This window comes from Coloeus monedula (assembly GCF_965178545.1).
Source record: "Coloeus monedula genome assembly, chromosome: 14".
NCBI classification, from domain to species: Eukaryota; Metazoa; Chordata; class Aves; order Passeriformes; family Corvidae; genus Coloeus; species Coloeus monedula.
In genome coordinates this window covers 3,610,393-3,632,221 of record NC_138794.1, presented here as the reverse complement: position 1 = coordinate 3,632,221, position 21,829 = coordinate 3,610,393, and the positions used below count along the sequence as shown (strand labels likewise).

General features: G+C 41.3%; 2 protein-coding genes across 5 annotated transcripts; both read left to right on the top strand.

Moving 5' to 3' along the window:
• Nucleotides 1–3,932: 3,932 nt before the first annotated feature.
• BTBD1 (BTB domain containing 1) lies at nt 3,933–17,020 on the top strand. The gene is made up of 9 exons (XM_082290393.1): nt 3,933–4,356; nt 9,256–9,412; nt 9,654–9,759; nt 11,154–11,351; nt 11,613–11,805; nt 12,347–12,434; nt 15,230–15,376; nt 16,255–16,351; nt 16,784–17,020. The coding sequence occupies exons 1-9, from the start codon at nt 3,956–3,958 to the stop codon at nt 16,879–16,881; spliced, it is 1,485 nt and encodes a 494-aa protein (XP_082146519.1). The 5' UTR covers nt 3,933–3,955; the 3' UTR covers nt 16,882–17,020.
• A 596-nt stretch (nt 17,021–17,616) lies between these two features.
• Nucleotides 17,617–20,693, top strand: LOC309578052 (UPF0235 protein C15orf40 homolog). Of its 4 annotated transcripts, none has more exons than XM_082290396.1 (5): nt 17,617–17,900; nt 17,980–18,106; nt 18,904–19,031; nt 19,904–20,033; nt 20,177–20,693. In XM_082290396.1, exons 1-4 carry the CDS (start codon nt 17,829–17,831, stop codon nt 19,994–19,996), a joined length of 420 nt encoding a protein of 139 aa, XP_082146522.1. In that variant the 5' UTR covers nt 17,617–17,828; the 3' UTR covers nt 19,997–20,033; nt 20,177–20,693. The 4 variants fall into 4 exon arrangements, with proteins under 4 accessions (XP_082146522.1, XP_082146521.1, XP_082146523.1 ...); XM_082290395.1 differs by having other exon boundaries at nt 20,125–20,693; XM_082290397.1 differs by lacking the exon at nt 19,904–20,033.
• Nucleotides 20,694–21,829: the final 1,136 nt, after the last annotated feature.

Here is a 21,829-nt window from a genome sequence, read left to right as displayed (position 1 = left end):
ATCTTCTGTGGCTTAAATAATTGGTTTTGTTTTGCGATTACTTTCAGAGAAAAGATGTGATGAATGTTGCTGTTGCCCCTTGCTGTATGTTCTTGAAATACGTAAATGTGTCAAATGAGAAATGAAAGAGCTACTTCCACAACTGGAGTCTTCAAAAACTTCCATGTCATATCTGTATCAGTTGAACACATCTCTGAGCCACAATTTTCTGTGAAAATTTTCACAGAAATGCTTTGATTAGTAGGAATGTTTATGGCAACAGCATACTGTAAGTAATAATTACTATACAGTAATAGAAATTAAAGTAGCAATCATTAGTATTATCACTAAAAATGAGAAAAGTATTAATATAATACAGTGCACAAGACACATAATTACCTTAATACTCCAGGACAGCTAGCCAGCACAGCTGAAAATGTGCAATAAAATGCTCAGACACAAGAATTACTTGTAGAAATGATAGGGCAAAGAATTATGAATTTTTAAAATTCTGAGGAAGTTGCATATTTATCATGGTCACATTTAGAATACAGGTGAATTCATAGCAGAGAAAAAAATACCAGTGTCTCTTATTATGGCTTTTTAAAAATCAACATTATATAGGCATTTTACAAGACATAAGAATAAAACTTAATCCCTGCCCTTAGCATTCCTCAGATGTAAGACTGTTTTCTGTGCCTGGGTGGATCCTGTGCTCCAAAAAAAAGACCTGTTATCTTCAGACCCCACATCCCAACAGTACAGGCTAATGCAAGCCAGAGAGAAGATAACCATAACAACCACAAGAAAAAGCCCAAGGAGATAACATTGTTTTTGTGGTTGTTATTAACCATCGTTATTAAAAATTACACATTTGAGCAACGGTAATGCTACTGGTAATTCAGTGATGGGAACAGTAATATGCATGTCTGTCATTCACAGCAGAGGCATGGATCAGAGGTAGGGGATTTTAAGAGTCTAATTGAGCATGGAAAGGAAAATGTGTCATCAAATGGCCCCAGCCAGGCAGCTTAATCAGAAACAAATCTGTGATTTACTCTGAATTATTCTCTTCCCTCCTGAAGCAGAGAAAGGATGCTAACTGCTTATGAGAACAATTGCTAATCACTGTGAAAATATGTGCCAGCTCAAAAACTCTGATCATAACAACAAACAGCTCCTTGGAGCATACACAAAGCTGAGTTCATGTGGGGAAAAGAAGGAAAGGGAGGAGAATTTAAATCATTTCAGCAACAAATGATTGAAAACAATACTCTTAGTAACCTAAACCTTTTTGATTGCTCTCTGAGAACTGGCCCCGTTTCAGGGGCAGGGAAGGCCAGGGCCACAGGGCAGGCATTCCTGTGTCTCTGGGACATCCCTGGCATCACAGGTATCTCAGAAATCCCTGCAGTTTGATCACGGCATTCTCTGGTTCTTCTTCAGTATGTGTAAACACACTTTGTGCTCTCTGTCCCTGCTGACAAGTAAAGGAACCTCAAGACTCAGAGAGTACTTCCTTCACAATTTCCTCAGAAAAAAGGCACCAGGTCAGCATGGGCTTGCTCAGGCTGTTATGTAGACCTCAAAAATTAGCTGCTCAAAAGTGTAGACACTCCCTGACCTTCTGTTTTGCTGGCTAGAGATCAGGACAACCTTCACAGCTATATAATATAATACTGTTGAACTTTTGTTTGCAGCCCTTGATTTGTAACTATTTTGATACATGAGATCAAACAAAAAACTTTTTTCTGGAATTGCTTATGTAAATATCTTTTTCCTATACTAATTTCTGCTATATTTCCTAGACAAAACCTGAACACACTAAGAAAGCAAATAATGGGATGGCATTTTAGTGACATTCATGTGTAGCCCTTTAGGGAAAAGCATTGTGTATTATTTCTGATCTGGACTGGCAAACACAATCCCATGACATCACATTTAAAAATGGCTGTGATCCACCCACTGAGAATGCCAAAGAAAAGCTGGCTGGTTTTTTTTTTTCAAGGAAGCTAGCACAAAGATTACAAGGTGAAACAAATGTCTGAGGCTCATTGTCTACAGGAATAAAAGCCCAGTGTCAAAAGGAAATATTTTACTTAATATTTTCTTAGTTCTCACTTTCAAAACTGTTTAAATTAGTGCATTTGGCATTTAGCTGAAGAGATCAGATGGACATCCTGATCACATTTCTCCTTTTCTTTGTCTCCTTTCCTTTTTTGGCTTTTTGTTTGTTTGGGTTTTTTTAGACTTTTGTTTTCTTTCATTTTATTTTTATTTCTGGTTTTTTCCCCTCATTTTCTCTCTCCATTTTCTTTCTCAGGCCATCACACAGGTCTTTCCATTTTTTTCCTGTGTTGCATAGCTTTGCCTTCTTATGACTGATTTCTCATCCCTGAAGCTGTCTTGCACACTTTGTCTGCCCCAGCCGACCTCCTTTTAGATCTCTGGTGTACCTTTCCCTTTTTCCTTAGCCCTCTTCCGTCTTTGTTAACTTCCTCCAGAGTGTTACTGACACTTTTTGCAAACAAGGTTCTCTCTAAGCAGAGCAGTCATGGCTGTTGGCTCTCAGCTGACAGATTAACCTGTGAGTGAGCACAGAACGATAAAAGCAAAAAGACAGAAGCGCTCATTAATATCCAGGTCATCCCATCACTGAAAAAAAAGGTCCATTTCAATGGAAATTATCCATTTGTGCCAATGGTGTCAGTGTTTCACATCTCTGTCCCTAAGCTATCAAGGCAATGTGGGGCTCTCCTTCTTTCCCTTCTTTGCCCACCTTGGGACAAGAAAAGTGCAGAGACGATACCTTCATTCTTCTAAGTCAGCAGTATGATTATATTTTTAAATATAGCCTCTGTGCAAAGCTAGCTGCTGCTTTCTGGTTGGTACACTATATCTTCTGGTGCCCTTTCCCACTATAGTTTACCCTGCTGAAATTGCTTCCATCTTGCTTAAGGTTCTCAAAAACTTGTTCTGCGAAACGGACCACATTTGCTTGGTCTCAGTTTTGTCCTAATTATAAACCTGAATGCAGAGCGGTGACATGTTCTATTCCTCTTTTAGCCACACGTTTCCATAAATGCTGACAGGTCGGGAGCTATGACAAACAGCTCCCAGCGCCACCGTGGAAATCGCCGCTGTGGTTACAGCACAGCCCCAGCAGATGGCAAAAGGAACTGCCTCAGTTCTGCACCAGCAGCGGTTTGACAGGGCTGGGAAGACGCCAACACTCCTTATTCCTCTCTCCTTTCTTTCCTAAAAGCCAGCATGACAGCGCACAAACCGCGAAGGTTCATTCCCCTCCCTACGGCCCTGCTCCAAGGGCGGTGAATGGGTGCGCGCTGCTGGGGCACAAGCCCGCACTGCCGCCCTGCCACCGCCGCCGCGGCCTCTTCTGCTTCGACCTTTCTCCTCAGAAATTAAAACACGGAATGTCGAGACACACTGTACGTGCACAAGGACTCTAAGGCGTGTGTGCCAAAAGCCGCCGATGTTTCAACGTTACTTCAGAAAGAGTTAAAATAGGCCACCAGCCCTTGTTCTCCCTGTTAACACAGCGAAAACAGGCGCTGTAAAAACGAATTTGCGTTTCACGTGCCCAAACAAAATCACTGCCATTTATTCGCTCCCACGGGCAGCGTTATCAGCTCCGCGCCTGCCGCGGCGCTCTGTGCCCTGCGCGCCCGCTTGTTCCTTCTCCGCGGCCCTGGAAGCGCATTCCGTCCGCGAGGGCGGTCCCAGGCGCCTTGACGGGCCTGGCGAGTGACACAGTCCCGGGGCACATCCCGGGGCACGTCCAGGGTCGTATCCCGGGACACATCCCGGGGCAGATCCCGGCTCGGGCCAGGCGGCTCCGGCCCGGCCTGCGGGGGCAGCGGCGCGTGCGCGGGCCGGCGGGCGGGGCGGCGCGGTGACGTCGGGCGGTTCTGAGGGAGCGCCCGGCGCGGCCCGGCCCGGCGCGGCCCCGAGGGCGATGGCGGCCGCGGGGGGCGGCCCGGGGGCGCCCGCGGAGACGCCGCCCGGCACCGCCGCGGGTGTCGCCGCCGCCGAGGCCGGCGCGGTGCTGCAGCGGGAGCCGCTGTACAACTGGCAGGCCACCAAGGGCTCGCTGCGGGAGCGCTTCGCCTTCCTCTTCTCCAACGAGCTCCTCAGCGACGTGCACTTCGTGGTGGGCAAGGGCAGCGCCCGCGGCGGCGGCGGCGCTGGCGGGGCGGCTCCCCCCGGGCCCGGGCAGCAGCGCATCCCCGCCCACCGGTTCGTGCTGGCGGCCGGCAGCGCCGTGTTCGACGCGATGTTCAACGGCGGCATGGCCACCACCTCGGCCGAGATCGAGCTGCCCGACGTGGAGCCCGCCGCCTTCCTGGCGCTCCTCAGGTCAGCGCGGGGCGGGGGCGGCCGCGCACCGAGGGGGCTCCGCGCCGGGGCCCCGCTTGGCCGCCGGTGCCTTTTCCTCGCTCCGCGGTCCCTCCCTGCTCCTGTCCCCACGGAGCCCGGCCTTTCCCTATTGCCCGTCCCCGGAGGGAGATGCAGGGAAGGCGCGGAAATACCCTGTGGGCTCCACGCAAGGTCACCCGCCAACGTGTTTTGGTCCCTTCTTGCTCTTTAGCCTGCACTGTTCTCCCAAGAGAAGTGCCCTAATTCCATGGCAGCTGTCTGTTTAGGGAAGCACTCGGTGGGTGTCTGGTTGGGCTCTTGGATTCAATGTTTTGGTTTGTTTAAGTAAAATGATGAGAATTAGTGCGTCCCCTTGGTGTTGCAACTATCCAGCCATCTTCTAATAGTAACTAAGAAGGGACAGAGGCTGTTGTACCAAGCTTTTAGTTTCATTTGATACTTACCTTGAAATTTGATACTTACTTTGAAGTCTGAGTCATCTTCCTGTTCACTTTTCTTTGTCAGGGATGGTAATAAGTTGTTATATATTTTTGCCATAATAACACCCCTTGTAGTCATACTTGGGCAGAGAGGGAACGTGCAGCAGAAGGCAGTAACCAGCTGATTTCTACTCCCAGGCCATCTGAGTGTGAGACTGGGAGTGCAGTGATTGCAAAAATGATATAAAGTGTGTTAGTGATTTCTAATTTGGGCAGAATAGGATCTGCTAGTTCGCGTGCTCACGAAACTGATGAGTTCACTTACCATTTCTCTTTACTCAGTGTAGTGGCAAATAAAATTTATGGTGTTCATAAAAACAATTACTAATAGTTTATTTGTGCCTCGGGCTGTGGTGTGGTAACACAACTAAACTGCATAACCTTATTATCAAAGAAACCGCTCTGCTAGGCAAAACTAAAAAATACATAAAACAGTTCTCTGTTATGAACATTTGGGAAACAAGTAATATTATTGCCTGGAAATAAGTATGTAGCGACTCAAAGTTTTTTGTAAGAGGAAAAACTCCAAAGTCTTGGCAAACTTTCTTCTTTTGCTGAGGCCTAACAGACAGGAACAATTAAAAGAGTCACCTGGTCCTTCGGTAATCATGGACACAGGAGCTGAAGCAAGTGATGTGCACAAAACCCGACAAACCCCCATGCAGCAGCAATGTCTCTCTGTTGCTATTAGCAAAGGAGCTGTTCTTCGTGGATTTTTACCAAATAGTGAGTGGATTTTTAGCAAAGGTGGAGAGTTTGTGCAGGGGAACGAGAGCAGATTGGTTTCAAAGGTTAAAAGTAAATGACAGTGCACATGTACATGTTTGTCTCTATATATGTGGGAAAACGCTGGACAGTGAAAAGTGGCTACAATCAGAGAAGTTTGGGTAAAAATAGAAACACAGAAACAGAGATTTCTAAGAGATTTCTAAGTAAAGATAAGAAGCATGGTATTTCAAAACTGTAGAAGTGAATGAAGAGGTGTTGTTAGAAGCAAACAAAAGCCATCTTGTGTTGGTAGAGCTGCCAGTACGTAATGGCTTGCATCAGTAAACTGATTATGCTTGTATCTTGTCTGAGTATCACCACACTGGTGGACTGCTGAAACATCTCAGGTTTGCTGTCTGTGCCAGCTTTTTAGGACATTCTTCCATGTTATGTATATTTCTCTCAGCTTATATTGAAATTAATATACTTTGCAATACCTTGTTAAAAACATATCTAAGGAGAACTTCTTTAATACATGCCAGTACTGGACTTTTTCCATGCTGGAAACAACATGGGGTCTTTTCCTTGTGTTGACTGAAAGAGGCAGGAATGATACCTTGTACTGTTGGCCTCTTTTATCTATCATTAGTAAATTGGTCACATAATGATAGTTACCCTTCAGAGGACATTTCTTTAATGTTTGCAAATAGCAGTCTGAGGTATATTGGCTAGAAATTAAGTCAGCATCTTTGACTACACGTACCAAATGAACATCAGGTCATGGAAATGTTTAAGTAATGCAAAACTTTAAAAGGATAATTTTCTAATTAATGTTCCTCAGCTCATTTCCATTTTATTTACTCATGTGGTTTGTCAAGTCATGTCTATAGTTTATGTGTTTCATAAAGATCTACTGACAAAGGCTACTTGTAAATTAAAGTCAAAGATTTTTTGATGAAAAAAAGAAGTAGTTTGACAGATAAATCCTTAAGAGCTGAAATAATATCAAAGTCACAAAGTTGGGATCTGTTTCCCAGTGAAACAACTTCTTTTTTTCCTATTTCTAACTGCAAATTGAATAGCAATGATCAAAAAAAATTCAAGTTGTCTCAGTAGGGTTCTGCTTTAGGGTTTCTTTTTGTTGGTTTTAGTAAGATTTTTTTTTTAAATTTTCATTCGTATTTTACAGTAAGCTAGCTTGTCCTTTGATCATAGGATAAAGGAAAGTGATGACATGGCACAAATTAGCAGTCTGTCTTCTAAAAAATCTTTGCAGAGACTTTTGGCAAGCAGTAAATAGAGGGGTAATCATGACTAACAGGAAAAAAACATTCCTGTGTACTTTTATAATGGTGAAAACATTTCAGCTACTGAGAGGATGCTCAAACAGGGGAGAAGGAAGTGCTAACCTGAGAGTAAAGAAAAGGAGCATAAAATGTATGAGAGGCTTATGTAGACTGAATGATTGAATGGTCACTTGGAAAAATTGTTTGTTCTGGTCGTTAAAAATGTTCTTCCAGTATGCACATACACCCCCCAGCTTCCCATTCCCTCATCCTGCATGCCAATAAGATTAAGTTGTTTGTGTCTCAAAGGGAAAGAGAGGAGGGAATAAGGATAAGTGATCTTCGGTGCCACTGAGTCAAGTGGAGGAGGAGCAGTGGTGTAAACATAAAGCTGTGCTAGTTCAGGCGTGCCACAGAGGGGAGAGTTAACAGAGACACAGCTCTTGGCACTTATGAGCAGGGGTTTTTTAGAGGGAAGACACACCTAGAACTGCACCCCGTTTCTTTAGAAGGTAGAGCAGAAAGTGAAACACAAGCCAGATGAGCTCCTCTGGTGTGTCGCTTCATTGGCTTCAGATTGGATTCACTTAAGGAATAAAATCAAAATCATGTTCCAAAACCAACTTGGAATTTTCTTTTTTTTTTTTTTTTTTTTTTTTTTTTAATTAGGTAAAATGTAGACTGTAGTCTGCAGTTTGCATGGCAGTATTGCTTTTTTTACAGCCTGTTAATCGACTTAGATGATTTGGACTCTAAGCTCCTATAAAGTCATGCAATGAAAGTTATGGCATATTAAACTGATTATTTTAAATCTTAGAACCAAAATGTAAATGCACCGTTCTAGTGCTTTAATGAAGAACTTGTCAATTTAGTATGCAAAAGTTGTACCTATGAAATATTAGTTTCTTAAAAGTAAATTTGTCAGCAGTTGTGACTAGCAAGTCAGCCCATCGTTTTCATCAACAGACAATAATAGTTCATAGCTTTCATAAATCAGTTCTAATTGAGCTGTATGAAACTTTTACTTAGGAAAAAAAGTTAGCATTTAATTAAATTAATTCTTCCTAGGTGCTGTTCAATTTAAATCCCGTTTAAAAAATTAATCTAGAGCATCATTCACATCTCCGAAGTGATGTGCAAGCTGGCTGTTTGAGTGGAGTCTTGTAATGGTAAATATGTACCTGTATTGTGGCAGCAAATTTAATGTTGAACACCATATTTAGTGCGTGTTAGCGACTACTGACAATTAGAATTTCCTTGGAATATAAGAAATGTAAACGGTGAAGAACTTCGGTTGAAACTTTAGGTTTGTGTTACTTTGATTTCTCTATGTTGCAAGGAGGTTTAACAAGTCTGTTACTTTCACAAGTTTCTCTTGTTGGATACAAATTGCTTATTGCTACATTTAAAAACCCTTCTAAACACACCTTCTGTCTCCGTGTGTCATTCATTTCCAGGATGTTCTGAAGAACGAATATTAAGAAATATAAAGGAAAGGCTTAGTTCTCATTGTGGAATTCTTGCATTTGCTAGTGTGCCTTGGTTTATTATGTTTAATTACCTATGTGTTGGGGACAAATGTATTTTTGTAAATCACAGACTATTCTTGATTGTTATCTGAAAGGCTGATGAAATTTTGCTAAAATTATCTTAAATGTCACTTGTAAGAAAAGTTATTTTTAAAAAGTCATAGTTTCCATACAGAACCTTAAAATAGATCTGATCTTGTCTAGTCTCAAATAACAACTGCTCAGGAAATGGGGTTTTTTCCTGGTATTGGTGGAGGCTCCTATCTTCTGGTTCACAGCTTATGCTAAAATCTCAACCAATCCTCTTGCCTCAAGCAGTAGAGACAAGCCAGAGTGTTTTGCTGTGGCAGGAATAGAAGAGTCAAGGTCATCTGCTAGAATGTACTCCCTTTCCTCTCTGAATACTACAGAGGGGTAACTTTGACATAAGATATTCTCACAATCTAAGTCCTTGACACTATTCCCTCACGGAGGGGAAGCCAGTGTGCACTGTCAGTAAATGAATTTCAGGAATACAGCCATAGAGGGTTGTGCATTGATATTCTCCTGATGAACTGAGAGCATGCATTTGTAGGTTAAGTAATTCTGCAGCTCAGCTGTTGTTTACAGTTGGGGAGCTATGTATAACTAGTACAGCCAGATCAGTCTGAGGGAGTAATACATGTTTAAAACAAATGTATGCCATTAGGTTAACATAATACTCTTTCTTCAACCCTTTAACTTAGCTTCTTTATTTATAAAAATGCAGTGAGGTCAACTGTTGCACTGTATACAATGCAAATCTTTGGCCTGTTTTCTAAATGCAGAGAGACTGTTGTGTTTGGCTGCCCGCTAAAGATATGTTTTTATGATCTGTATTTGTGTATTTATTTATAGGTTTCTTTATTCAGATGAAGTTCAGATTGGTCCAGAAACAGTCATGACTACTTTATACACTGCTAAAAAGTATGCAGTCCCTGCCTTGGAAGCACATTGTGTGGATTTCCTAACAAAGCATCTCCGAGCAGATAATGCCTTTATGCTGCTTACTCAAGTAGGTAAATTTAAGCTTAATTTTGATTTACTAGGAAAATTGGTAATTGGAGGGAAATGATAAATTCTCCTTAATTATGTACTCCTTTGAGATTTTAAGTGCTCTTCAAGGTATAAACACAAAGAGTACTTAGACAAATCATTCTATTTTAATTTATGTCTATACTAGAGTAAAAAGTTTGCTTTTTAAGGTTAGCAGTTTGTCAGCTTTATGCTTAAGATGCGCTTCTTTATCTTTTCAGGCTCGTTTGTTTGATGAACCGCAGCTTGCTAGTCTTTGTCTTGACACAATAGACAAAAGCACTATGGATGCCATAAGTGCAGAAGGCTTTACAGATATCGACATAGGTAAGTCACTCTGCATGTTCCAAGCATGAAATCACAGGATAGTTCCTTCCCCCATCTGAGTATGCAGAGTCCCGAGCACTTCTTCCCTTCTTGGTTATCCACCCCTGCAGTGCTTTCCTTTGAGCTTCACTCCTGAGCTGGCTTCCACTGCATTGTGTCCCTGTTGGAGTAGTGGTGGTGTCCCAGGGCTCCCACTGTGGTGACACCACACTTTACGTTGAAGCCAAAGCTTTCACTTGCTGAGGGTTGTGCCTCGTCCCTGAGGTGTCCACACCTGCTTTGTACATGCAGCAGGAGTCACACTGTTCTGCTGCCACATGGTACTTATCTATTCAAAGTTGCACAGATCAGGTACAATTAATGAAACCTGCTTTAAAAAATGAATATATGAACTGTTAGTTTCTCTGTTTAATCTTCTATCAAAAGCTAGGAGTTGTAAATTTGCTTACTCAATTTCATTGCCACTATATGTGTCTATGGTTTTACTCCAATTCAGCTAGATTCTGGGAAAAAGTCAGACTGAAGGAAGGTATTTCACTGCTTAAAGAAATTGTAAAGTCATTGTTAACTCATGTTCAGTAGGATTTGTACCAAGACTGTGAGTGACCTATAGTCTTGGTAAGTCTCAATCTGTTTTGACTTTCTAATATGCTATTTTCTATAACTGCAAACATGCTTTACTTAAATTCAAGGCAGATAAAAATTCCCAAAGGCACAAGATTCAGAATATAAAAACCCATTTATTTTTTTGACTTGTATTCCATGATAATTTGTGCATACCTGTTATTCAAAGAAGGCCAGGAGTGATAAATACAGGATAAGTTGCTTTTGTAAAACATGTACCTTGCCTCAGATCTTGTGTTTCACCTTCAGGCTTTGTGGATGGCAAATATGTCAATGCTTAAGATCACTTTCATGTATCTTTAAACTGGTATTGTGTGCACCACTGCTGCTTGTGGCTATAGTTGATCCAGATGGGCAGCTGGCTGGTGCCCATGGTGTCAGCATGAGTAACTTGGTTTTTCAGTAGTGTGCATTCACTGCTTGGTCACTTCGAGTTTTGATGTTGCCTTAGCCATGGAGATTCTTCAGGATATTGGCTATCACTACAGAGGTTAGTTACACTCTTAGGAATCAAGAAGTTCATATCCTGTCTTTATAGCAGGAAAATTAATTTTTAGTTTGAAGTCTATGTGTCATTGAGAGATTACTTTTTATGTAAGGTAAATTATGTGTAATATATATATATACGCACACATGTAACAATAGGACAAAGCTAATAGTCTTATTATGAATGTTCTTCGTGTGTGCTCAGTATTTTAAGCTACATAATGTAGCACTGTTACTGCCTTGGATGAAAACTGATTTAAAGCTGCTAACTGTTTTGTCTTTAGATACATTATGTGCAGTTCTAGAAAGGGACACTCTCAGTATTCGAGAAAGTAGGCTCTTTGGAGCTGTTGTTCGCTGGGCAGAAGCAGAATGTCAAAGACAACAACTGCCTGTGACATTTGGGAACAAACAAAAAGTCCTTGGAAGAGCCCTTTCCTTAATCCGTTTTCCATTAATGACTATCGAAGAGTTTGCAGCAGGTGAGTTTTGGAGTTCTTTGTCTTACTGTTAGACCATCTTTCAGTGCTGTCTAACTGTGTTTAGATGCTTAACACTCAATTCTGTTGTTAATACTGTACTAATAAGAGTTGTGATGCACAAATGAAAGCAAAACATTCTGCAGATAATGCTCTGGCCATTGGAAAATATTATTGTTGTCTTCAGTTTGTGAATATGTGTGGTTTAAATGCAACAGCTGGGGTAATCCTTCAAATCATCTTAGAAGTTTTGTTTTTTCACAGGCCCTGCTCAATCTGGAATCTTGTCGGATCGGGAAGTAGTAAATCTCTTTCTGCACTTTACTGTCAATCCTAAACCTAAAGTAGATTATATTGACCGACCAAGGTGTTGCCTTAGAGGAAAAGAATGCAGCATTAATAGGTTCCAGCAGGTGGAGAGTCGCTGGGGCTACAGTGGAACAAGTGACCGGATCAGGTAGGACTTCGGAAACTATTTGAAGGAGAGACAGAAATGTGTGGGAAGAAAGGGAACAAATCATTCAACTTTGACATTTTCATATAAGATACAGTTGCAAACATGCTGGCTCTGTTGTACACGTTTGATATTTTCCTTTTTTTTTTAATAACTTGGGCTATTACACACATAAAATGCAAACTAGCAAAGAATGAGGTTCAGGAGGATTGGGTGCATTCTAGAATGATTGGGTCTTACCTGTATATTCCTTTTTGAAATACCAAGTCTTATGTGTATTTGTTTTGGAGATACTGAAAAGAATCTGGTTATGTTTTGTTTAGTAATACTGAGTATCTTGAGGAATTAACAAAGCTTTTAACTAGCTGACAAAGTATTTTTCTTAGTATTGAAATCTAAATAAAAAATGCTATTTAAAAAAGAAATGCAATGCCATTCTCAATTTGCTTCCCTACTCTTCAGTGGGAGTCTTTTTCCTACTTGAAATAAGGTAACACACTCACCACAGTTGTTTGAATTCCTTTCTTGGCTTGTGTCTTACCAGGTTCACAGTTAACAGAAGAATTTCCATAGTGGGATTTGGATTATATGGATCTATTCATGGACCCACAGACTATCAAGTTAATATACAGGTACAGTGTATTATGTTTAAATAGGCTTGTACAGGAATTACACTTGTAGCACTTGCAAAAGGTTTGGTCTATATTTGGGAGGGAGCAATCAATAGGTCAGGAGTCTAAGATGTGTTTTGTCACAAGTGGGAATAAGTGGGTGACTAGGCAAAAGGAAGAACACTGTGAAACTCTGCTCCCTTTCTCCTGTATTCTCCTGTCCTTCAATCGTTTTCAGTGTAGGTGTTTTCCAACATCCAGCTTTTCTCAAGCTTTTCCTAATAGGAGATATGTATTGATACTGTACTTGGGTATGTTATGTCCTTCAGTAGCCTGCATGCTTCTTAAAAGGATTTGATTTTCCTAATTGTTCCTTTTAGTTTCTTTTGAACAAGCTTCCTCATATTCCTCTCTTTGAAATTTAGCAAAGCTGTGGGGGATTTGCTTTTGTTGTTCATGTGGGAGTGTTGACTCTAAGTATATTATGGACACTGTTACATAGTGTTTCCATTATGAAATTTTGAATCTGATCCTACTCATCACTCAGTACCAAATCAAGGAATGTGTTTCTTCCTACTGAGCAATTGGTTAGCAGGCTCACAAAGTGGCCAGTGATAGCATCTAAAAATGTCCCCCTGCTTCGTGTCCTGATGTGACCCTTGCCCGGTCCCAGCGGGTAACTGAAGACACCACTAAAATTGTATTTCCTGCTCTTGTAGCCTAGTAGATCCCTTAGCATGTTGTGGTCAGGATTGTCTTCTACTAGTATTGATCCAGCACTCTATTTTTTTTCCTTTTTAAGTGTGGAATTTCAGTCAATTTGAATTGTTTTTCTTGTAGAGATTGGTTTTGTTTTGATTCTAAGCTTTATAACAAATATTAGCATTCCATGACTGGCACAGTTTTACCCTGTGCTGTGTATTTCATAACCTGGTACTATCATGCCACATTGATTTATTAGGTGCATGAGAAATTTTGTGAAATAAATAGTCTGTGACTTCATATAGGGGCAGAAATTCTATTGTCCCTATCTTTCTAGACTTCTAGCATGTGCTGGAATTGCTGTTTCAGTTCCTTAGTGGACATTCTGTTTAAATGACAATTTGTCTTCTGCTTCCTATTTGATGATTATTATTATCTGACTACTCTGTACTTAAGGATAGGGATTTCTGTCTCTTAAGGAAAAAGTGTTGTGCCTTTCCTCTTAATGATGTTCCAAATGGAATGTATCTGGAATGAGGTTTTGAAGGAATTTGGCTTTTTTACATTCCTCACTTTAAAAGCTCACTTGCAAATTCCTCTATTTGAAGTACCTTCAGTTTGGTTTTGTCAAACTATACATCCCTGTAAATGAGTAGCATAGTGCACTAGACAGGATCTTTAGAACAAAAAGAGTTGATCTCAGGAACCTAGCAGCTATACTAAACATACCTTTTTTCTTCACATAATTTTACTTAAAATTTACTTTAAAATTACACATAATTTACACATTTTACTTCACATAAACCCTTTTTTGAACCTCTCAGCTGAATTCCTGTTAGCAGATGCAAGCATTCGGTGTATTCCCTCAGGATATTTGCTGGATTTATTTAATCTGAAAAGAATTGAGATATTTTCAGAGAAAACCAATGCATATTAAGTGGGAATGATCAGAAGATTCACTTGAAAAAGATCTTCCTGATTCAAACTGAAAGACTAAATAAACCTTTATGGTTCATATTAAGGCTGTCCATCTTATACAGTTTTTCTTTATCCTGGAGGTACCCTTAATAACTGATGAATCTGAAACTTTCTTGTCACAATCTTCTCAGACAGTCATTTAAGTCTTGTGCCTTTAGCTTTCTTCTTGGCTCTGCATCAGTACTAGCAGAGCTTCAGAGAGTTAAACATTTAAAACTAGTCATAAAGTAGTGATAATGTATCCTGCAAATACATCTTTTATGTGAAAAGGGCTTAGGACTTCAGCATTATAATTGTTAATATTTCTATTGATTGTGGCTGGGGAAAAAATTAAAGTACACTTTGCCTAGAATAGAGCTTCATCTCATTTGTGTAATACTAAAAATTATATGGCAATTTTATAATAACCTATTCAAGCTGATAGGATTCTTCTTAGTGCAGTAATCACGAGAAGTGCTCTACTCTAAAGCTCTGATATCCAACTTCTGCAAGAGGTACTGGGCAGCATGGATCAGGATTGCAATCCAAAATGGGAAGGGAGGTATCTGTTATTACTTCATTTGAACTAGTGATTCCTATTTGCCACTGAAATTGAGGGCAAAATAAATATGGTGTATTCTGAGTGTAATTTTTATATTGAGTCAAGATAAAAAATAAATTGTATAAAATGTAACATCACAAGTTCATGTTTTCTTTTATGAAGGTGTCATTGACTGCCTACATGCTCTGTAAAAACTTGTTTTCTAAACTAGCCACAGCCAGCGAACGAGCTTCCCTCATGTGGGCTGTGTAGGTGTACAGAGATCAGCAAATCTAAGCACAGGATCAGATGTTGTATATGAAGGTCAGAAGCTGAAGGTCTGGAAGCTATTCTTCATCTCCCAAGCACAGACTTTAACCTGGCTGGAGCAGTGCCCACAGCCCTTGTAAAACTCGCGAGCCATCGTTCCGACCTGCTGCGTCAGCTCCAGTGGTATCAGGAAATCACAGCTTCTTTCCAGCTGAGACTGCTCTGTCCTTGCAGTTAGGCAGGGTGGGGTAGGCAAGTGTTTGCTTGTAATCTTCTCATGTGCATCCAATCAGAACCTTTCTCACGCTTGTCAACATAAAAATACACTTTTCATGCTTTTGTCCAGATAATTGATTATGAGAAGAATCAGACGCTAGGACAGAACGACACTGGATTTAGCTGTGACGGAACAGCCAGTACCTTCAGAGTTATGTTCAAAGAGCCCATAGAGATTCTGCCCACGGTGTGCTACACAGCTTGTGCAACGCTGAAAGTAAGAATGTCTAACAGTACAGAAGAAAGTGTTAACTTTGATGCAAGACTTGTTCTTTTATCAGTCTTCTGATGGGAAAGTGTCTTCTAGATCTTGAATTTGTTTTACGTTTAGGGCTAAAGAAGGATGTAGTAAAAACTCCACTGTAACTTGTAAGACTGTTACACCTCTTCTGGGCCACAGCATGGAATTCATAACTGGATCCTTTGTGCCTTCCCACTTTTTTTGCTTGATGTAGGAGTTAGAATGAGTTCTAATAGCTGGTTCTGTGTAAGAAAAAAAAGCACTATCTAGATTATGTAATCTGGCAGCTCTCTATCAAAATTTAAGTTTGATTTCTTTTATCAAGGATATTTTAACCACTAGCTAAAGTCAAGAAAACAGCTGTTTTTTCATCACTTTTTATATACTAGTGCTGAAATAATAGGCAAGAATTACTTGTTCTCAGAAAGTCTCCCCTTAGTGTTGTGGACAAATTTATCTCTCCAAAATTTTTTAATATTCTTCTAAATATAATTACCAATACAGAAACCAGAGTTGAGTGGGTTGGAAAAAAAATTGCACATTAAAAGCAGCTGAGGCAGGGAACTAAGTGAGAATATAGACAACCTCTGTGATAAGGAGAAATACTAGAAAGTATTCATTAGTAGTTGGATAAAATCAACTGGTTTAAGTCTGCTGTCACAGAAATATATTTTTTGTTATTTAGACACAGGGCCCTTGCTCCTGTTGTCTGCGATTTTGTACATAATTTATGTGATGTGGGTACAGAAATTTTATACTACTAAAATAGCCTGAGTCAGTAGTGTTTGAACATCAGCAATTTTTAGGTCTTGCCCACTTCCATTCTGTTGCTAATCTCTTGTGATGTTTTTCAGGGTCCTGATTCCCACTATGGAACAAAAGGTTTGAAGAAAGTGATCCATGAATCTCCTACTGCTAGCAAAACATGCTTTGTCTTTTATAGTTCACCAGGTAACAACAATGGTACATCAATAGAAGATGGACAGATACCAGAAATAATATTTTATACTTAGTTTTTCATGATGATCTGGAATGTGTTGGTGTGTCAGTGGACTTCAGCTCACTATTGGCAGCAGTTTAAAAATTCTGTGAAATTACATCAGTGTGTAAAAACAAAACTAATTTGTTTGAGGGCTACCAGAAAAGCAATTTTTTTTCCTGCATTTATTGGTAGATTGTAATTTAGCTTTTCCTCTAAACAAAATGTCAAGTGGAATAAGTACCCTGTATATTGAAAAGGTTGTTTTTAATAGTACCTTGTGATTAATTACTTTGTGTTTTCACCCCTTTGTTTCTCATGTAGTAAAATTCATTTTTTGAACTGGAAAATTCTTACTTGTTATGAACAACTTGTGTATGTTTTTTCTGATGTGTCCTTAAAAGACAGTAAAGCTGCTGCTGTGGTCCCGTCTTGCACTTCTTTCCAAAATGACCTTGGATTGACCCTATGGACATGGATTGCTACTGTATTTTTTTTTTAAGTACATCAGCAAAGCTGGACTCATATTGCCATCATCTTGACTTTTTCCAAGAGCCATGGAGAATTAATGGACTTTGCACTGCAGAGAGTATCTGCAGCTGCACTGAAGAAATAAATACTAACTCAAATTCAGCAACAAACAGATCTCTCCAGAATCTCTCTTAATTCAGAAGGGCTGTTTTGGAATATAGAACTGGTTATGCAAATAGCCACTGTATATACATATGTGCCTATAAAAAAATGTATAATGTGAAAATGAGAATACAAGACTTGTAATGATGTTATTTTATCATCAGATATTCTAGTACTAAAAAAATTAGTATAAACCTAAGGATTATTTGTGTGCAACGAGTTTTACAGATTGCATACAATAATTTGATGCAATTGCTGTATGTATATAGTATTCAGTGTCTTGCAATATGTACCATGTAGTAACAGAATGTCTTTCGTGTTCAAAGACCTGTACCCTGCCCCAAGTTATACTAAAGTAATGATTTGAGAATGCAGGAGAAAAAATAAGAAAATTTCCTTTCTTAAGTGGGAAAGCAGGGAGGTCACACAGGTTTGGGGTGTCCTAAGCCCGTGTGTAGAACAAGTGTCTGTCAAACCCCCAGCTCTGTGCACTCTCCTATCCTTGGGCGCGGGGCTGTTCCGAGGCACGGACGGGGGGGCCGGGCCCGGCTGTGCGGGAGCAGCCGCTGCGGGCCCAGGGCCAGGCCCGGCCGGGCCGTGCCGGAGGAGCCGCTGCGGAGCCGGAGCCGGGACCAGGCCCGGCCGGGCCATGCCGGAGGAGCCGCTGCGGAGCCGGAGCCGGGGCCAGGCCCGGCCGTGCCGTGCCGGAGGAGCCGCTGCGGAGCCGGAGCCGGGGCGAGGCCCGGCCGGACCGGGCGAAGCGCGCAGGCGCCTCGGGGCGGGCCCAGCGCGGCTGCCGGAAGGGCCGCCCCGGCTATGCCGAGCCTCGCCGGGTTCCTGCGGGTGCGGGCGGCGCTGGTGCGGTGCGGCAGGGCTATGCCCGGGAAGGTGCGGGCAGGGCCAGGACAGGGAAGGGGGGCAGGGGCGGGTGGTGCCCGCGGTGACCGCGCCTGTTCCTCTGTTTCAGGGAAAAGCAGCCGCCAAGGGCCCCGCGGAGCCGGGCGCCGCCGCGGGACCGGTGGTGGCGGCGGGCGGCGGCTCCGTGAGGGTGGCGGTGCGCGCCAAGCCCGGCGCCCGCTGCAGCGCCGTCACAGGTGGGTCTGTGGGCCGGGGCACCCTGGGGAACAGCGACGGAGGGAGGGAACGCACAAAATCCCACCCGAAAACTAAAGCGAGTAGTTCGGCTCTCCGGGAGTAGCTCGTTGGCGTCCCCCGTGTGCAGCGCTGGGTGGCGCGGTGAGCACGGGGTGAATCCTGACGCTAAACCCTTCCGTTTGGCATGTGTGATTTAGTGCGGGCTGTTTGTATCCCAAGAGTGTGTGCGGTTTTATTAGAGCCATAAAAGTTCGCTCTAATAAACCGTGTTCTCCCTCTATAGCCCTGGGCTTGCGCCTGCACGCTTGGAACTGCTTTCACACCCCACGTGTGTGTGAGAGCCACGGGCTGTGGCAGTGTCCAGGCTCCGCTGGTGACACAGGGAACTTACTGGCAGTGTAACTCTCTGAGCAGCTAATTTAACTAGCGGCTTTTGGGGGGGTAACCTGGTTTGAGTCTTGTTACGTGGTGCCGAGCAGGACAACACCTGCACCAGAATGGGCAACTGGGAGGAGCTCCGAGCGGTGCCCCCGTGTGAGAAGGCTGGTAAGTCATGACTGCACTCTGCTACGGCATGAAGGCTTCGCTGCCTGTGATGTCAGGAGTTTATATTTGATTGTACTGGCTGGCAGTCGAGGGAATTTATGAAATACGGAAATGTCATCACCTGCTAATCTATACATTTATTTGGTTTTAAATTAAAATGCTTTTGAAAGCATAAACATTCATTTTTAGGGAACAATGACTAGCTGTTTTGAATATTCTGAGCATCACCTCCTCACACTATTTGTTACAGATGTGACGGCTGAGGCAGTAGGTGTAGCTATTGCTGCCCCTCCATCAGAAGGGGAGGCAAATGCAGAGCTGTGTCGCTACCTCTCTAAGGTGCTTGAAGTGAAGAAGAGTGACGTTACTTTAGAGAAGGTACTTCCTTTTCTTCCTTTCAGTTTTGCCCTACTGCAATTGAAATTCAGGATTTTGAAACTTAACACATTGAGTACAGGGAGTTACTCCAAGTTCAGTCTGAAAGACACTTTAAAAAGTTTAGTTGAGTTAATGGAATGATTCATTGAGAACAAACTTAGTGTAGGAAGAACTATGGCTGATCTTGAGATCCTTTAATCAAAAGAGTTACCATGATAATGTTTTGCAAATCTGTAATTCATGTGTTCTGTGTTCTTCAAAGATTCTCTTGTTTTCATGTCAAATGAGTTCACAAAATTTGTCTTGCAGAGAATGTGCATTTGATTAATAACTTTTCACTTTTTAAAAAAAATAACTTCCGTGTTTGAGTCAAAATATTCTGACATTTAACTGTCACACATAAGCAGGAGGGTATGTAAGCACTTGGGTTGTAGCTGGACCTCCAGAGTTTCTCTGTGTTAGAATTTACATGTCTTTAATTCAGTGAGTGGAAACTCGTCGTTTTATTCATTGCACTGAATAAATAATTTGTTTTATTAATTCATTGTACTTGAAGTCAGCCTTTCCAGCCATTTCCATTTATAGTTTATGAGCAAAAGAGCACAATGAAAAATGTGCTTTTTCTTTTTATCTGTTGGTTTAACAGAGTAGTTGTAGGAGCCTTTTGAAGAGTAGTGGTAAATGGTAAGATGACCAAGGAATTGAGCACTGTGTTGTGAAAAGGTAGAGATGAAAAGCTTTGAGTCTTGTTTTTCCTGAATCATGGGCAAACTGCTTAATTTTTTGATCAACATTTTACAAATAGCCCTGTTTCCTTAACTTAAAGGGTAATTCTCTGAAAGATGGTTTTTTTCTGTGTTTGTCTGAACCAGGGGGGTAAATCACGTGACAAAGTGGTGAAGATTTTGGTATCAATGACACCAGATGAGATTTTAGAAAAACTGAAAAAAGAAGCTTCCAGTTGACCTAAAACAAGAGCAGGAAATGGGACAGTGCATCTTGGTATATGGACTGATATTCTTTCTTAGTTAATGTAGTGCTGTTGAGAATGTGGGCAATGACTACAGAAAGATACTTCTTTCCCCCTGTATAGCTGTAGGTTTGGTTAGAAAACTAAGAGGCTGTATCTGCTTCTGTCACTACAGACTTCCTTCTGCTCTGGAGAGTTTCCTGTGGGTAAGAGTTGTCCTCTTTCCTGGTCCCTAAACAAATGGTTTAGGAAACGTTTTTCTCAGTGAAGCAAACATTGGTTAACAAAGTGAGAGGCTTGGAGTGACAGCCTTCAATGTGAAAAGTGGTACAAAAGGACAAGTCTGGATGGCAGAGACATAAAGAAGACTGTTCTCTCTGATACCTTACAGCAGGTACTGTGTGCAGCTTTTCACTGTGGGCACTTACAGACATCTAAAATAAATGCATTTGAAGCCAATGTGCTGTTGTTGATCACACAGACAAGCTAAAAGTAGAATCACCTGAACAACTGAAAGAAAACCAGAGGTTTTCAGTATGAAAAACCAATGCAGACCCCAGTAATTGCACACTTGGGGTCACTTTGTAATAGTCTGTAAATAGATTCCTTAAAGGTAGAGATATGATCATGTATATCTGTGCCAATTGTATGTTACCTGTAATGACTGTTTTTAATAAAAGGGGCAAAAAGTATTACCAAAGTTTGGTTTGTGTTTATATTTTTACCAAAGAAAGAAGTTGTTTCCTAGAAGTCATGTAATGGAATGCTACTCTTAAACAGCCTTTTGTTACAATCTGATGAGTAGTACAAAAATGAGTAGTAGTGCAACCCCTAGAGAACTGAGCAGAGTCATTTGTAGAGCAAAACAAGAAGTCTGAAACAAAATGGGCAGCTATACTCCAGTTTCAGGGCTGACGAGAAGAAGGCTGAGCTTCTCTCTTTACCACACTTCAGAGGTCAGAGCAAGATTTAACTGGCATTTCCCAAAAAATGTGTGTGATATCACACATTTCTGGGAGGGGCTTGGTTTTGCCTCTGCATCACTGCTGATGTCTGCAATTGTCCTGTGGTTGTCATGTTAAAAAGAATGTAATGGCTAAAGGAAAAAAGATAAACTGTTCTGAAGGTTTGCTTAAGGTTTGTCATACCTTGTCCTGGAAAATAATGTTATGAATGCATAAGCATTACCAGATTGATGCTGTACAAGCTTCATCTCTCATAATTGGCTTTTTCATGGGCAAAAATTCTTTTGCTTTAGGGAATCCTTTCAGTTTCCTGTTGTCCTAAATATTGCAATGGTTGTTTTTGGAATTAGAGAACTGGTGTTTGTCAAGATGACAGCTGCAAGATGACTCATTTTAAAGAAGTTATGAAAAATGTTATTTTCTGGAGAAATAAGTCTAAATTCTGAATTCTGTTTAATGGTTTCCACCTGAGCCCCTTACTTTCTCAGGCATTTGGGCAGCCATACATTGCCTCAGTCCTCTTTCCTTACTTTTTTTTTCAGTCTGCACAGGCTGATTTTGTTTTACTGTTCCATCAGTTTTGGTTCACCCCTCCCTGCTGTTAGATCTTCTCTTGCCCAGCAGAGGGGTACCGTGTCTTGCAGAAAAATTAAGGCAAAGTAAACCAAGGCAAAGTGTTGTTGGTTTGTTGTTGGGGTTTTTTCTCTTTATTTCCTAAACTTCCTATCATGAGTAGAAAACAACAATAAAAAGGCTGAGGAATTCTGTATTTATAAATTACATTTGGAATTGGATGCTGCAACAGCCATTATAAAGTTTTCTTTGAAAGCTTCTATGCTCCATTGAAATAATGTATTACACTT

What these genes read in the sequence shown, in the direction of transcription:
- LOC309578052 (XM_082290397.1), top strand. Translation starts at nt 17,829, where the DNA reads ATGCCGAGCCTCGCCGGGTTCCTGCGGGTGCGGGCGGCGCTGGTGCGG. An exon ending in GCAGGGCTATGCCCGGGAAG is followed by an intron (nt 17,901 to 17,979) that starts GTGCGGGCAGGG and finishes CCTCTGTTTCAG; the next exon opens with GGAAAAGCAGCCGCCAAGGG. An exon ending in GTGACGTTACTTTAGAGAAG is followed by an intron (nt 19,032 to 20,176) that starts GTACTTCCTTTT and finishes CTGTCACTACAG; the next exon opens with ACTTCCTTCTGCTCTGGAGA.
- BTBD1 (XM_082290393.1), top strand. Translation starts at nt 3,956, where the DNA reads ATGGCGGCCGCGGGGGGCGGCCCGGGGGCGCCCGCGGAGACGCCGCCC. An exon ending in GCCTTCCTGGCGCTCCTCAG is followed by an intron (nt 4,357 to 9,255) that starts GTCAGCGCGGGG and finishes ATTTATTTATAG; the next exon opens with GTTTCTTTATTCAGATGAAG. An exon ending in TGTCTTTTATAGTTCACCAG is followed by an intron (nt 16,352 to 16,783) that starts GTAACAACAATG and finishes TGTCCTTAAAAG; the next exon opens with ACAGTAAAGCTGCTGCTGTG.